This window comes from Gastrolobium bilobum, unplaced genomic scaffold (genome assembly GCF_033153095.1).
Source record: "Gastrolobium bilobum isolate Gb01-03AN ecotype WA unplaced genomic scaffold, APGP_CSIRO_Gbil_v1 utg55787, whole genome shotgun sequence".
NCBI classification, from domain to species: domain Eukaryota; kingdom Viridiplantae; phylum Streptophyta; class Magnoliopsida; order Fabales; family Fabaceae; genus Gastrolobium; species Gastrolobium bilobum.
Genome location: NW_026896820.1, coordinates 58668 through 76166, shown reverse-complemented (window position 1 = coordinate 76166; position 17499 = coordinate 58668). Strand labels below are relative to the sequence as shown.

Here is a 17499-nt window from a genome sequence, read left to right as displayed (position 1 = left end):
CTAATGAAAGGTAGTGAATAAAGACCTCCAAAGCACCCTGAAAGTACATAGAAGCAGACGCTCAAATATTTCGTGTCATGCACAAGAACATCAGAGAAAGAAGACAAAGAAAGAAAGGAATTGGTTTTGAGAATGAACTATTTTGTACGCTTGTGTTTTTTATTTATTGCTTGGTTGTTGAGGTGAGTAACTCTTCTCTTCTTTTATTTCTTTATTGTAGCATCGAAATTTTTGTATGAAAAAAATAAAATAAAATGTACGTACATTTTTATTGTTCCGGTTTTAGGCGATTTCCGAAGTACTAATCGGATGGGTGTAAAATACAAAATTTCTATATTTTGCAAAATAATATAATAAGACGTATATAGAATGGGTTTTATAAGAGTTATGTTGTAGGAAAAGTGATTGTGTAATATTTTAGAGATTTCTTTTGCGTGTCATAGTTTTTTTTTTTTTTAAATGTGGGTCCCACAAAATATTGCGTGTATAAAAAATTTTATTGTGTCATGTTAAATCACAAATGCAAACTCCATGTAAAATTGTATATGTTTAAATCGCATATGAGGAAACTGTAGCACTTATGAATTAAGGTGCACTTGCCACGTGACATGCGCTTACAAGTTACACATGGGACGACATTCACATTTAAATCGTGACAATCAGAGGTGACAATACGGGTTGAGTCTGGGGTCAATTTGTCAACCCACCAAATCGGAACGGGTTGAGTTAAGGTTTTCAACCCACCAACCAATTTCAACCCGCCCTGCCTAGAAGTAGGTCAAAACGGGTTCAACTCGTCGAGTTATAATATTTTTTTTTACAATTAGGTAGTATTTTATTTGTCATTAAATTGTGTGATATTCAATTTTTTTTTTATCTTAATACTTTCTAGAAAAAATAAAGAATAACGATTTTATTTATGACTAATATTATCTATATATGGAGACAAATGAATTCCTAAAGAATGTTTGACAAATATTAGTATATATTTAAGATTGAGACTAAAAAATTAAGAGAAGTATGAAATAAAATAAAATAATATTAGAAAAATTCATTGGCGGGTTAGTGGGTTGATCCACTAACCCACCATAAAATATGATGGATTCAATTTTTAATCCATATTTAATGACGAGCCAACCCGTCCCACTCCGTTTTTGACGAGTTGGGGCTGGCCAACCCAAATTACCATGCTAGTGACAATATGCGTCATGTGGCAGCAGCTGTACATAAATACCCAATTTGAATGTGTAGACACCTAAGCATCTTATTATATTAATTCCCATGAAATTTTTATATTTTGAATAATTCTGTAAAAAAATTTATTTATTATAATAAATGAAGGGAAAGGTGTTTGTGCTTATTTCCCATAAATGAATCAAAAGCATGAGGTTAAGTTACACTTGTGGTCACATTTACATTATAGTTGTTTGTTGCAGTGACCGATAAAAAACTTACGAAGCACGACGCTTTAAAATTTTTGACGTGTTGTGTTTGATATTTACCGACACTTAGATATTTTCTGACACTCCAATACTAGTTGCAAAGGATCAAAAAAAATTCAAAGGTTACGTTGCGTTGCATTTTGAGTTTTAACTATTAGATTCATTGGATTATGATTATTATTTTATTGAGTTCAAAATAAATATTTGGAATATCTTATAGGGTAAAGGATTTCTCCAGTCACCGGAGATAAAGTTATCTCGAATGAGCTCAAAACGATGTCGTTTTTTGACAGAAATCAATGTGTTTTTGTAATTATAATATATTGCAGGGTTATATTAGTCTTTATCATTATAATTTTTTAATCTTATAACTCAAAACGACATCGTTTTGAGCTCACGAGAGATAACTTTATCTCTGGTGACCGGAGAAATACTTTTTCCTATCTTATATTTCTTTGCAAAATTGATGGGTATTATAAGTTTAGCTTTATTATTTTGGTAAATTATTGAATATTAAATATAATATACAGTACATAAATTAAAAATATTATATAATATCAAAATATGTCCTACGTATCAAAATTTAATATTTTTTAGAATTAATGTGTCGGAGTGTCGTATCATGTCGTATTCCATATCTCGTGTCGATGTCGGTGCAACATCGTAAAAAACACTATTGTTCATCGAGAATTTTGACCATTTATTTAAGAAGAGGGATATTCTCACTACTAAAATTTTTTACTACCAACTTATTACCTATCTAATCACTATTAGATTAACATTTTCTCTCTCTTCAAATTTTTTTTAACATTCTCTCTTTGATCCAATGATGATATGATAAGTAATAAATTAGTAGTAAAAATTTTTAATAGTTAAAATATCCTTACTCTTTATTTATTAGGGCACACATATGTATGTGATCAGGTGATAGTGAAGGTGCAAAAAGTCAATGCTCGGTGATGACCATGACTGATAAATATGAATACAATGAATTGAAACGGACAAAAAAGCCAACCCGGATTTTTTTATGGAAAAAAGAATTTTTTTTTAAACGATGTAAGTCTGTATCCTTTTAAGCAATTTATATAAATTCTGACCAATCAGACTGATATAAGTTGCTAAAAGAATACAACTTATATTATTTTAAATAACATCCGCTGAATCCTTTATTCATATATTTTCCTTCTTCTTCTCCTTTCTCTTTCCTTCATTTCGTTCTTCTGTTTAATTTCTTACAACTAAAATTAGGAATATACTAAATCAAAACCTGTGGAATAACTTTTTGTTACGCAATTGATAAGAAAGGAAAAGAAACGGACGCACAAAGCAAATAACATATGCTAAAAGTAAGATTATTTCATCTATTTATTATATTTAAAATTTTACTAATTAAATTAATCAAGGCATGTTTGGATGAACTTTTGAAAAAATGACTTTTTATAAAAGTTAAAACTATTTTATATTTGGATGTAATATAAAAAATACTTTATTTAAATATATTATTTGAATATTTAAATTAAAAAGTCCTTTTTATCTATAAAATTACTAAAAGGATATGTAAAAATAAATCATGTGAGCAAATTTGGATGTTTGGAGGGGAGATGGTGGCGGTGACAGCGACGACGGTGGTATAGGTGGTGGCGGGCTGGTAGTGAGGAGAATGAAGGTGATAGTAGCAAAGACAATGCCGTGGTAATAATGATATTGATGGTGGAAGTGGTGGCAACAATGATTATGATATAGGTGGTAGCGGAGTGATAGTGATGGTAATGCTAACAATGATGACATGATGATAGTAATGGTAATGGCGATGATAATAATGGAGGTGGTGGCGGTGGAGGTGCTGGTGAGAGTGGCATGGAAAGAAATGAGATTAAGATAAATTTGAATTTTTAAAAAAATATCTGACTTTTTTGACTTTTGCCTTTTTAAGAAACTGGATAATTTAAGTTTAATAAAAAGTTAGGTTTTTGCCTTTTTTCTATAATTTTTTATTTTTCTTAAAGCAAGGAGAATGACTTTTTTCTTTTAAAAAAATAACTTTTGGAAAGAAAGAAAAAATCTCACCCAAAACCGCCTCTAATACTTTTAAAATTGTATCACCTTGTAGGCTTGTACTCCAATGCACAGTACGTATTTAAGCATTGTTTATTGTAATTTGAATAACAATCCATAAATTAAAAATGGATGTTGGTTCAAATACTTAATACAATCCACAATTTCAAAATGTTAATTTGGTAATTGGAAAAGTGACAAATAATAAGTAAGAAAGATAAACAAATAAAATAGTAGTATAAAATAATTAATATATACTAGTATATAAAAGAAAATTTTCAATTTTTTTTTAAAATTTTCATTATTCATTACTAATTTAAATATTTAAAAATAAATATAAAAGTATATTTATAATTATCTTCAAGTAGTGTTTAATTTTAATATATAACCATAGTTCATTTAAAATATTTATAATTTTTAAAATTAAATAATGCATATTAATGTAAGAATAATTATAATTATGCTTCTCCCAGGATAATTGTCCGATCCTTTGCATACTCTGAACGGGAAGGAATAGATTCCTTCTGTACATGAAGTCGAACTGTCTAGTTACATTTACTAAAAATAATAAAAAGAACAAGGGGTAATAAGAGAATAACCGGAATATTTTCCATCATACATGTGCCTCAAGCTCTTACGTATAGGATAAAATTTTGGTACCCTGATATATTCGAGTGGGTATAACATTTTTTCATTTTTGAAAAAAATTTCAATACTTTTTAAATTTCTCTTTTCCACCACATTGTATTTTTTTCCAAAAATGACAAAATGTTGTATCCACTTAGATACAACAGTGATACCAAAAATTTATCCCTTCATATAATATAAACAGTTGGATTTCCCTTTCTACAGGTGTTATCGTATGTATATTGCACGTTTCCTTACTTGAGATGATATACGTGGCAGTTTCAAATATGAGCCGGAGTAGGGATGTTAACAGGTCGAGTTGAATCAGATTTTACTTTTAAAAGACTAAGTCTGTATTTATATATGTCAGTTTGACCTAGCTTGTTACCTGATATGAATATTAGTATCGGCCTATAACCTGACTTATTTACAAATGCTAAAAGTCTGGTTTAGCTTGTTTTAAAAAAAAATAGGACAACAAAACTGGCAAAAAAATTTAATTATTGTATTTTAATTAAATAATTATGCATTTATTGCAATTTTAGAAATAATTACGGATCTATTGCACAATGTGACGCCTCATTTAGGCGTCTCTCACCTAATGGAAGACGCCCCAATGGGACGTCTCTCACCTAAGGTTGACACGTGTCATTTTTTTCTAAAAAAAATAATAATTTAATCATAAAATTTCTGAAGGCCATAACTTTTGACTCGGGTATCCAATTCAGGAAATTCTTTTTTTATTCCACATAACTTTTCGAGATCTACGCAATGACATATCATTTAATATATTTTATTTCTCACAAACGTAATTTAAATTTAAATTAGGTAATCCTTCTTCCTTAGAGATTTAGAATATTTATTTAATTATTTTCTTTATTAATACAGATTTTTCAAATTGATTTTTGAGTTTAAATCACAAATCAAATCTTTATTTTGTTTTCCTTATTAATAATAATTGTTAATTTTAATTTAAATCATAAACCAAATTTTTTTATAATAAATTTAATTTATTAGTAATTAATTTAATTTATATAAGTGAAATCTAAACATATATTGATGCAGAGTTGGGGTTGCGTCTCTATTGAAGGGCAGTGGCAACTTTTGCATAAGAGGGCCCTTGTACCTACCGCAGTCACCCAGCTAAGCATTTTGGAATTTGAGTTAACAGTTACCTTTCTTTAACCATAATATCCCAACCAACCCTGCCCCTCCATCTTTCTCTATATCTATATCTTTCTTTCTCGCCTATCATATTTGTAACTTTCCTGATAATTAAGTTAGAGTTCCGTTACAACTTTAGTGCAAGGAGTTATAAATTCTATAGTCTTTAGAAAAATGACAGAGGAGCAACCCAAAAAGGTAGAGTCCGAATCCCCATCGGATCCTCCTGCACCTGATCAACATGAACCTGAACCTGAAGCCGTTGTTCATGCCGCTCCAAAGGATGATAGGCTTCAGGAGAAATCTGAAATTCCACAACCCTGATGGTACGGTGGAACGATACAAGGCAAGATTGGTGATAGCTGGAAATCATCAAATCGCTGGGGAGGATTATAGTGAGACATATGCACCGGTGGCCAAAATGGTGAGTGTTCGTACACTACTTGCCGTAGCAGCTGCCATGAATTGGGAGCTACACCAACTCGACGTCCACAATGCCTTCTTGAATGGAGACCTAAGTGAAGAAGTTTACATGTGGTTTCCTCCCGGATTCAGCAATGGCTCCAATCACAAAGTATGTCGTCTTACCAAATATCCTTGTATGGACTGAGGCAATCACCACGAAATTAGTTCTCCAAACTAAACTCTTCCTTGACACGTTATGGTTTTATACAATCAAGGGCAGATTATACCCTCTTTACTCTCCAAAGAGGGTATAATCTGCCCTAGCAGTGTCCTAGTTTACGTTGATGATATAATAGTGGCAGGGAATGATCCTAATGCATGTAAAGCAGTCAAGGAGTATCTGAACCAATGCTTTAAAATCAAAGACTCAGGTCCGCTGAAGTATTTCCTGGGTATCGAAATTGCTCGTAGCAAGGAAAGCATATTACGTAAGTATACTTTAGACCTCCTTTCTGAATCAGGTCTGAGTGGGAGTAAGCCTTCGAACTCTCCCATCGAACAGAATCTTTGCCTCGCCTTGGATGATGGCCCAGTTTTTGACAACCCTGAACGGTATCGAAGACTTATAGGTAAACTAATTTACCTCACCATCACTCGACCTGATTTGAGTTATGCCATCCATATTTTATCGCAGTTTATGCAACAACCCAAGCAAGCTCACTTTGAAGCTGTAGTCCGTGTACTTCGGTATATCAAAAGGGACCCTGGCCGAGGCTTACTTCTCAAGTCCGATTGTAACTTAAAGATTCATGCTCACTACGACTCGGATTGGGCATCTTGTCCTCTCACTCGCAAATCAATTACTGGTTTTTTTTTATTATGCTAGGATCATCACCAATCTCTTCGAAGACTAAGAAACAAGTAACGGTCTCCTGCTCTACGGCAAAAGCAGAATACAGATCCATGGCCGCAGCTACCTCGGAGTTAGTTTGGCTCAAATCGTTTCTTACCTCCCTCGATGTCACACATTCAGGTACTATGGAGTTATTTTGTGACAACCAAGCAGCCTTACACATAGCTGCCAACCCCATATTTCATGAACGGACGAAACACATTGAAATAGATTGCCACTTCGTGCGAGAGCATATTCTTGCCAACAACATTATCACTGCTCACGTCCGTTCGAGATCCCAACTTGCAGACCTGTTTACTAAAGCATTGCGACAACGTCCGTTCTTAGAATTCCTTCCCAAGTTAGGCATTTCATCCTTACATGCTCCAACTTGAAGAGGAGTGTTGGAGATTGTTAGGATATCAATATTTGATTATACTGTTAGATTGTTATTACACTGTTAGTTTGTTAGTCACAATAGCTGTACATGGCAGATTCTAATAGTTGTTGAGTTTATTTAGGAGTCTTTATTTAGGAGTCTGTTACTAGATAGTTTGTTTTTATTTTCTTATCGTTTATCTGTAACAAAACATGTATTTTATTTGCCTATTAAAAGGCTGCATACTTAAATAATAGCAACAAGTTGCATTACCAAGTTTATCTGACTGACTCTTCTGCATTTTTTTTTTTTTTTTTTGGGTCCATCATCTTTTCATCCAACTACTCTAACTTTTATTAAAGAGGTCTAGTAACTATAGTTCAAAATTTTTCTCTATCACTTAAAATGACATAATTTTACATTATTTTAAATGACACATAATTTTTCCTAATTATATTGAATATTTTCGGTGGAAGAAAATTATTATGTTGGATGATTAAGCAAGTGGACAAAGGACAATCAACGTCTTGAGACTTGAGAGGCCCAGAAAGTAAATGGAAGATGCAGAGGCAACAGTGACCAAAGTGTAACTGTTGCCAACAAAAATTACCACACTAGTAAATTTTGTCAAAATGCAACGTGGCATATTTTGCTACATTGTGTAGCGAAATATGTGTGCAAATAATTCGCTACACAATATAACGAAATATGTCACGTCAGAATGCACAGAACCAAAAATGCCACGTATCAAATATTCCTAATATATACTATATAATTACATTACACGCAACTCTTTTGTTGATCATCTTTTCGCTCATCTCTCTAGGAAAGGTATTTTTGCCTTTAAGGATGATAAACGGCTCGAGAAAGGAGAACCCATTTCATCACAGCTTTTACAAGCAATTCATGATTCACGGGTTTCTATCGTTGTCTTCTCCCCTGATTATGCTTCTTCAAAATGGTGTTTGGATGAAATGGCTTCTATAAATGCATGCCGTATAAATTTTGAACAAACTGTTTTCTCAATTTTCTATCATGTGGATCCATCTCATGTAAGACATCAGAATGGGGTTTATGAGGATGCCTTTCTTTTACACACTGAAAAATTCAAACAAGATCTATCCATGGTTAATCGATGGCGGGAAGCTATGGAGGATTTGGCAGGATTAGCTGGTTGGGATGTCAGGAATAAGTGAGTACTAAGGTCATTTTATTTTATTTTTAACATGAGTTTCTGGTTAACAACAAATTTATATCCATTAATATATATATAATATAATATAATATCCTAATATGAATTTCTTCCGTTTTTCTCCTTATTTTCTTAGGTGATAATTTAATGATTTTATTTTTTTCTCTCTTTTAGGCCAGAGTCTGAAGCTGTTGAAAATATTGCTCAGGAGATAATAAATATATTGGGTCATAAATTCTCAGGATTTTTTGATGAGGTTATTGGGATGCAACCTCATGTAGCAACATTAGAAAGCATTTTAGAACTAAGGACACCGGAGGATAAATTTCGAGTTTTGGGAATTTGGGGGATGAGTGGAATAGGAAAAACAACTCTTGCTAATGCTTTGTATGATAGAATCTCTTATCAGTTTGACGCTTGCTGTTTTATTGAGGATGTTAGCAAAATTTATAGAGATGGTGGTGCTGTTGCCGTGCAGAAACAAATTCTTCGTCAAACTCTAAAAGAAGATCTAGACAAATGCAGTCCTTCCGAAATATCAGCAAGCCTAAGAAATAGGCTACATAAGATAAAGGTCCTTGTAGTTCTTGACAATGTTGATGAATTCAAGCAATTGCAAGAATTAGCTATAAATCCTAAATTGCTTCGCGCAGGAAGTAGAATGATTGTAACCACTAGAGATGAGCATATTCTTAAAGTGTATGAAGCGAATAAAATTTATGAGGCTCAACTGATGAAAGATAATGACGCTCGTCAACTTTTATGCAGAAAAGCCTTCAAAAGTGATGATTCAAAGAGCAATAGCAATTATGATGAGTTGATCCCTATGGTACTAAAATATGCTGAAGGCCTTCCATTAGTAGTTGGTGTAGTGGGTACTTTCTTGTGTAAACGAGGTGTTCCCCAGTGGAAAGATACCTTGAATAGATTGAAGAATAGTCCAGACAAAAAAATTATGGAGTTGCTTCGTGCAAGTGTTGATGGACTACAAGATGAGGAGAAAGAAATATTTCTGCACATTGCTTGTTTCTTTAGAGGGGAAAGAGAGGATTATGTAATGCGAATTCTAGATGCTTGTGGATTACACCCTCACATTGGAATAGAACGTTTGACTCAGATGTCACTCATAATCATTAAAAATAAAAAAATTCACATGCATGAAATTTTGCAAGAATTGGGGAAGTATATGGTTCGGCATCAATTTCCTAAAGAGCCAGGGTCGTGGAGTAGATTGTGGCGTCACCGGGATTTCCATCATGTCTTGATGACAAAAACGGTAACAATTTGTCTTTCCAAATACCACACGATCTCCCTTTTTTTCATTAGAATGTTTTAAGATTTTAATCATTTAATAAAGATATATATTCATAGACAAGATTTTATTTTCAACAAAAAATAAGTTCAGTTGATTCAAGTAATTTCATTTTTTCCATTTTAAAAAAAAAAAGATATTTATTCTTATATCTTTTAGGGAACTGACAAGGTTGAAGCTATAGTTCTAGAGGAAAAAGATGTTACTGAATACTCTCAGATGAGTGCGTTTGCGGAAGGATTGTCGAAGATGACAGGTCTTACATTGCTTATATTAAATGATATGAATTTTTTAGGAGACCTGAATTTTCTTTCTTACCACCTGCAATATCTTATGTGGCACGGTTACCCTTTCACTTCTTTGCCATCCAATTTTGAGCCCCATGGTCTTGTTGAATTGAATATGCGTAATAGCAGCATCCAACGACTGTGGGACGGCCGCAAGGTACTCTAATGTTTTTGCTTTTCATTTTTTTATTGCTTTAAAGAAATGATGGGATTATATATCTCAATTATTTTTCAAAAGAAGTGGCCCAATAATTGGATTTTTTTAATTCTATAATGACATACTAATTTTAAAAATTGTAAATGAATATAATTTACTTAAAAATCTTAATATATTTAAAAGGCTTAAAAAATTAAATAAAAAATGTATGAGTGGTCCTACTTTTATTTTTAATTCAAAATAAATTGTATTCTCATTTCTCAATCATTACTTGAAAGAAGTAGCATATATTATAACGATTAACACACAACATTTTTTTTTTTAATTTTATGGTGCCTTAATAATTTTCAAATGAAAATTCGCTTAAAAAATCATTATGTTTAAAATTTTTGATAGAGCTCTACAAAAATGAGAAATGTCTGTGAGAGGTGATTTTTTAAAAAAAATAATTTTTTCTTACTTTTAAATTATAGTAAATCATAATTTACTTTCTCACTTCCGTTATCCTATTTTATAAATAAAACTTTTCATTCCGATTCTATTTACATGCCAAAGTAAATTAATGAATGAAATTCAAAGTTTTGATACAGCATGCTAATTAGTATTTGCCAATTCTCCTTTCATAGGATCTTCCCTCTTTAAAAAGGATAGATTTAAGCAACTCTAAAAATCTTATCGAAACTCCAATCATTGATGGGATTCCAGAGCTTGAGCGGTTAGATCTCACAGGATGTACAAACCTACACCATGTCGATCCATCAATTGGAATTTTGAGTAAACTTGCTTTCTTGAGTTTGCAAAACTGTAGCAGTCTGGTTGTCCTTGATTTTGGCAGTTCCTCTAATTTAAGTTCTATGAAAGTTCTGGAGCTCTCTGGTTGCACAAAACTTGAAAACATCCCATATTTTACTGGGGCATCGAATCTTGAGTACCTTGATTTTGATCAATGTACTAGTTTATCTACGGTTCATCCATTAATATGGATTTGTACAAAGCTTAGATTCTTGAGTTGTAGAGACTGCACAAGTCTTTTGAGTATAGACTCTGGGGGTTACTTCATGCTATCTCTTATAACTCTAGATTTACATGGCTGCTCTGAACTTAGAAAAATTCCCGGGAAACAGTATTTATTTTTTTCTATGGGCTTTTCAGCTTTGATTCTTCTAGATTTAGGCTTTTGCAATCTAAGTGAAGTACCCGATGGTATTGAAGAGTTGAGATGTTTAGAAAGACTAAATCTAGAGGGAAATAACTTTTTTTCATTACCTTCTATGATCAGCAGCCTTCACAGGCTAGCATATTTAAACTTGGCGCATTGCCATGAGCTTCAATCTTTATCTGATCTTCCGTTTCCATGGGAAAGAGGTTCATCTGTGGGAAGGTATTTTGAAACGGAATCCAAATCTCGTGATTATAGGTCTGGATTATATATATTTGATTGCCCCAAGCTGGCTTTGGCTGCTAGGTTGTGGGACTCTGCATTTGACTGGCTTCGATGCCTAATTGAGGTGCGTATACTCTCAGCTTGATTAATCATATATCAGAATTACGTCATATATTTTTTAATGCCCATATAGAAGATTAGTTAGGGTACGCACTTAGTGTTAGATTATTTTAATGGCTTTATTTTTACAATATTTGAGTTGAAGGCTGGATATAAGTGCATGGTAATGGGCCAAATGAGTACCAATCAGCCCAATAAGGTAAAAGAGAGAGAAAGAGATAATTTGATAATTTACTATTCTCTTTTACTATTTTTACTGCAGTTAGAGAGTCATATGATCAACTCTTTGAAAGTGAGATCAAATCTGAACCATTGGATGGACAAAAATATGGATGGACAGCAATGCAATTTCTTGGAGCTCTTTAGTTTCTAGCTAAATAGGAGTCTGAGTCATTAGGGCCACATATAGAGAACTTTCGTTTTTTTTTAGTTTTCAGTTTTATGTTTTGAATCTTTTGTAATCTTTTTCTTTGAATCTGAGTGTTGAGAAATTCCTTGAAAGCTGAATGCTTGTTCTTCAATTCTTGTACTCGAAGTGCATTGACAACGCACCTTCAAGGAAAGGAATCACGGATCTGCATGCGAGCTATTGTTTTCATACTACTGCAAGTTTTCTTCCTAGCTCTAGTTTAGGAACTTTGACTCTTGAAGAACCGGTTTGTAAACTTTTACCTTGAGTTTTCTTTCATGAATGCTTGTGATGCATGTTTCTTTACTTTTAGATTTGTAATATTTTTGAATATGGGTTTCTGATCTTTTCCTTTCTGGGATTCACTATGATTGGGTGATCTTTAATTTTCTGAATACTGTGATGATTTGCTTTAGTTTCATTTGATTAACAAGATTTTGATTTTAAGTTCAAGAACACCATGGGAATGGGTCTTGAATAATTTTTGCATAACTGTGATTGGGAAATCAGGTTATGTCCCTTGTTAATTGAACCCTTGAGGTTAGGGATAACCCAAGGAGGTCTTTGATACAATTTTTAAAGATTTAGAAGACTTTGGGAAAAGATCCTTCTAAAGATTAAAATATGGAACTGGGAAGTTTTAGATAAAATAGCCATAGTAATTCGAATTCTGATACTAAAGTGCCGTAGCAATTATAAAACGCAAGAATGCGAAATTTTTCCTTCATCCATGATTCAAAGAATTCCAGAACCTTATAATTGATACATTTGTGATTAGATATCTCTCTGTTAAATTTTGTTTAATACAAATCTGATAAATACCTTGTTTGATTTAGTCTTTTCTTAGTTTTAAAAGATTGATCACTTAATTTCAAGAAATTAGAAATAGGAATTAAAAAAGGAAAACTATACAAACCGTTCCCTGAGAACGATAACTCTTTCTTTCGAAAAATTACTACCCAACACTTAGTATACCTTTCCTTCCACTATCTCTCTCTATCTCTAATATACCTAAGTGGTTTTTTGTTTGGTACAAGGAACCCCGACACTTCCGGTGTGGCTTTGACATTGTTATTCCTTGGGATTGGGAAATTATTGATTCTTCATCAGATCAAATTCTTCCTGAGTGGTTCACTTCGTCAGATCAAATTCTTCCTCAGTGGTTCACACATCAATTTAATGAGGCTTCAATAATAAGGATAGAAGATTTTGATGTGGATGACAACTGGAATGGTTTTGTCTTTGGTGTAGCATTTGAGGTAAACAATCATAATGTGATGTCCGGTACAACAGATTTGTCCTCCTTTTCACGACCACATCCTTTTTATCTTTCTTTTGAAAGTGAATTCACAGAAGAATGCTTCGATATGCCACTCAGTTTGGAACTGAACAAGATTGATGGCTCAAAATATCTTTGGATAATCTATATCTCTCGGGAGCACTGCCATTTTGTAAAAACAGGAGCACGTGTCACATTTAAAGCCCGCCCAGGTCTGATGATTAAGAAATGGGGGTTACGCATGCTAGTCAACAAAGAGTTGTATGCAGAAGAACTCCCCTTTGTCATTAATAATGTAGAAGAAAGCAGCTTGTGTCCTGAAATCCAGCTTCCCTACAATTGGTTGGTTACTAACGAAGAGGAAGATGAGAATCGTGTAGCCAAGGAGAAAGAAAATAATCTTTATAATCTGGGCCTTCACTTAGGTCAGCCGTAGTAAAGCACAACATCTTCCCCAAGCCCTGAGGTAATTATCTTATTGAAGCATTAACACATTATTAATCACTACTATTAATTAATGATTAACTACTAAAATTAATAATGTACCAATACTGTTGTTAGAGATATATAATACTATTAATGTAACCTCATCCATTTTTGAGTTGAATTGATTTTTTATCTGGTATCAGATCTCGATGTATCAGATTCGATCCTCACCACTCCTACTTTCTTTCTAGTGAAATTTCTTTGGTTGAATTTGTTCTTTACAAATACTTTATTATCATCAAAGTGCACCCAGTTTGGGTAAACCAAGTTCATACAAGAATTTTTTTTATTTAATATGTTGCTGCATCTTCAGTAATCAATTATTGTTCAATTCTGCCAATGAAGAAGTACATTACATTGCAAATTGAGCGTTCTTTTGTCTAATTACTCTGTAAAGATTAAGAAGGCATACCACAGTTGACTATAACGAAGTTTAATTGCAAAGTAATCTGGTTCTGATATACCTTCTGTGAGAATATAGTAAACAAACATGCTTGTGGATAGCTGGAATATGCTTTGGCTATTAGCCTATTAATGAAGTGATGTTTATTCTTTGTTTTCTGTTAGCGTGTGTTGTTTTCAAAACATTACTTGTTACATGACTTTCATATGAAACAGAGATTTGAAGCATCTTCGTATAATAAACTTTGTACTATATAGTGGAAAATGGTCATTTGATTCTGTCATAATATTTTGGTTCATTCGAATTACATTCCTTTCCTTTCCTTTCATTCCAATAGTTTGAGTAAAACCCATCTGGTGATGTCATAGTGTTTTCCATCTCAAATTTTATAGTACTGGATATTATCTAATTTGGAAACTATTTGTCTTTGGTTTTCAAAACAGAAACTATATTCTGTGTTGTGAATTTAACAAAACGGGGACTTTTTTCTTTTCAGTTCTGAACTTAACAAACAGTAATACACTAATACCTCTTATTCTATAAAACAACAAAAAACTTGTTGTAGAGTAATTTGGGGATCATCCTGGACAATACTAATTTTTTTTCTAAAAGTTAGGAGTACATTTTATTTCCTCTTCATCCAATTTGCCAACATATGCTAGATCATCTAGGAGTGTTTTAGGTCCCAGCCAGTTGCCGTGAAGAGTGACACCATTTCGCTGTTGTAGATTTTATTTGTTGAATCAACAAAATAGAATCCTGGAGGGAAAAGTAGCATCAACAATCAATTTAACATTTTTTCTCTAGTTGATAAAACATTATATAATTAGAGGTGGAAATATGGGTTGAATCTGACGAGTCAATCCGTTAACCTGTCAAAACGGGACAAGTTAGGTTACACATCTCAACCCACCAACCCTCCTCACCTGGTTGCATCTCAAAATGGATTGGCGGCAGGTTTTGGAGGGTTGGCCCGCCGGATTTTTTTGTTTTACTATTAGGTAGTATTTTATTTGTCACTAAACTTTTGTGATATCCAATTTTTTTATCTTACTACATCCCTTGAAAAAATGAAAAAAATAACTTTATTTATTACAATGGTAATCCATATATGGAGGTAAAAATAAGTTTCTAAAGAATGTCTGACTGAATATTAGCATACATTTAGGCTTGAGATTGGAAAAAAATTAAGGGGAGTATGAAATGAAAATAAATATTATTATATTCATAAAATATAATTTATTTTTAAATTTTTTTATTTTTTAGGTAGATTGACCCTCCAACCCACCGTAAAATTGTGTGGTTGGGCTTTTCAACCCATATTCAAGATGCAGAGTGGGGCGGGCTAACTCGTTTTGCCACCATGCTTAATTGGCCCGAAATTGTCACTATTTAAACCACCTCCAAAATTTATGATAAAATAGATATTTTCTTCACAAATTTTATTTCAAACTTATAAAGAACCTTTTTCAGTAACATGGATCCTTCCACCCTACAAAACACACTCATTAATAAGATAATGAAAATCAAAATATATCAATTCACAATAGTTATGTCAAATAGAAAAAAAAAAGTATTACATGTTCATCTAATAGAACCATATTCACATTGTTATCAAAATATTTCAAGTGCTAACCACCCTAACCTTAATCACTCCTCCTTAGTAGGGTTAAGATCCTTTATAAAATTATATTTGGAATACATAATGCAGAAGAAAAATAAATAGAGAACAAAATAATTATATGCACAGAAGCCAACTTTCCAAAAAAATGGGGTAATTTTTGTCTAGGATTTTGGATGGAGAAAAATAAGAAAAATATCTCATTTAAATACGAAAAATGGAAACTAAATATGATGGCTAATTAATCCCTTAATTAGCGCCCCATCACTTCCCAATCATATTGAGTAATTTTTTTTTATCTAATCAATTGATTGATTATCCTAATTTTAGCCAATAATTCTAATTAATTGGTTTCCTTAATTTTCTTCATTCTCATCAAATCTAATTTCACGACTATATTTATATTCAAATTTCAAATTCAAAATTAGAATTCAAATTAATTTTATTTAACATTTAAATTAATTTGAATGCATCATAGATCAAGTCCTACTTGACCCAAGACACATATAATTTATTTATTTTTTTAAACTTGCTTAAGAATGACCCGTGTCAATATTTTTCATCTGAATTATAATATAGTATAGATTTTTAAATTTTCCAAATACAATTATTGACTTATTTGTTATTATCCTTTCTCGATTACAACTAAAGTGCAATTAATATATTTTTCTAGAATGGCGGTGAGCAAATCAGCTTTGCTTTCTATTTGGTTTGACAAATAAAATACAGATTGTAGCCTTTTCTGGATTTGCTGTAAATTTGAGCTTGATTTTTAACCCTCCCTATTTTTGAGTTTATAGAATATATCTGTCAATAATGACTTCGTAAAAATATCGGTAAATTATTTTTTGCTTCTGCAATAGATTAAGGGTAGGATATATTACCAAAAATATTTATCACTTTTACAACCAACTTAATCACCGTTGATTTTCGTCAATTTAATGGCTATAATTTATTAAGAATAATAATTAATTAATAAATGCGACCTAATAATTTCTAATAAATTATATCCGTTAGATTGACGAAAATCAATAGTGATTAAATTAGTTGTAAAGGTTGTAAATTTCTTTAGTGATAAGTATATCCTTCTCCATAGATTAATTCCATAACTTTGCGTATGATATTTTTCCAAAGGCTGATTCATCAACATTTTGGAAAATTAATAACAGAACATTCTTGTCCTTTTTACGCGACTGTTTAAGTGTCTTGCTTTGCAAATATGATAAAGCTGCTTCAGTACTCGCACCTACGAGTTCTATAACAATGTTTACTCATCTACAATACATAATATATTTATGAATTTTCCCAATAAAAGTGGTTGAATGTAAAATGATAGATTTGGAAAGTCAAGAGGCTACCAGTCACAAAAATTCACACCACTAACATATGAATATTTCCAACAACTATATTATGCGAAAATTGTGTATTGGGTTCTTAAAATATATTGAATAAAAAGGTAGGTTAACGAGTAGCTATTTGAAATTTGAAAAAAAAATAAAAAAAAAATAAGAAAAACATATTAACACTAACATCAACATTTTTATTTTACAAATTGTTGCTTGACGAAAGAAAAAACACATTTGGCAATCCTCTAAAACAACGATTAAAATTATGGTACAGTGGAAAATTCTGAAGTACTTGTGTAGGTACTTCCAAACACTTGAAATATCACAAACATTCAGTACTAAAAAAAAAAAGAAAAAAGAAATGTCCCAAACACGTACTTAACCTTGAGATGGACAAGGGATATTCATTATCTTTACGATGGTAAAAACAGAGATGGGAATGGTTTTGGGCAAGTGGTCTCAAAACACTTTATTTTATTTTAACTTTTATTGATAGTTCCTTTTTTTTTCCTTCTCTCATTCTCATTTCTTGATCAACT

General features: G+C 32.1%; 1 protein-coding gene across 1 annotated transcript; it reads left to right on the top strand.

Annotated features, from left to right (window-relative positions):
* The first annotated feature begins 5529 nt into the window (after positions 1-5529).
* LOC133302182 (TMV resistance protein N-like) lies at positions 5530-12065 on the top strand. The gene is made up of 7 exons (XM_061501928.1): positions 5530-5862; positions 5974-6559; positions 7748-8156; positions 8331-9432; positions 9628-9912; positions 10539-11420; positions 11679-12065. The coding sequence occupies exons 1-7, from the start codon at positions 5530-5532 to the stop codon at positions 11787-11789; spliced, it is 3708 nt and encodes a 1235-aa protein (XP_061357912.1). The 3' UTR covers positions 11790-12065.
* The last annotated feature ends 5434 nt before the right edge of the window (positions 12066-17499 follow it).

Excerpts from the sequence above, each read along its gene's own strand:
- LOC133302182 (XM_061501928.1), top strand. The coding sequence starts at position 5,530 with ATGAACCTGAACCTGAAGCCGTTGTTCATGCCGCTCCAAAGGATGATA. Across the intron at positions 9,433-9,627 it reads ATGTCTTGATGACAAAAACG|GGAACTGACAAGGTTGAAGC; the intron begins GTAACAATTTGT and ends TATATCTTTTAG. Across the intron at positions 11,421-11,678 it reads GGCTTCGATGCCTAATTGAG|TTAGAGAGTCATATGATCAA; the intron begins GTGCGTATACTC and ends TTTTTACTGCAG.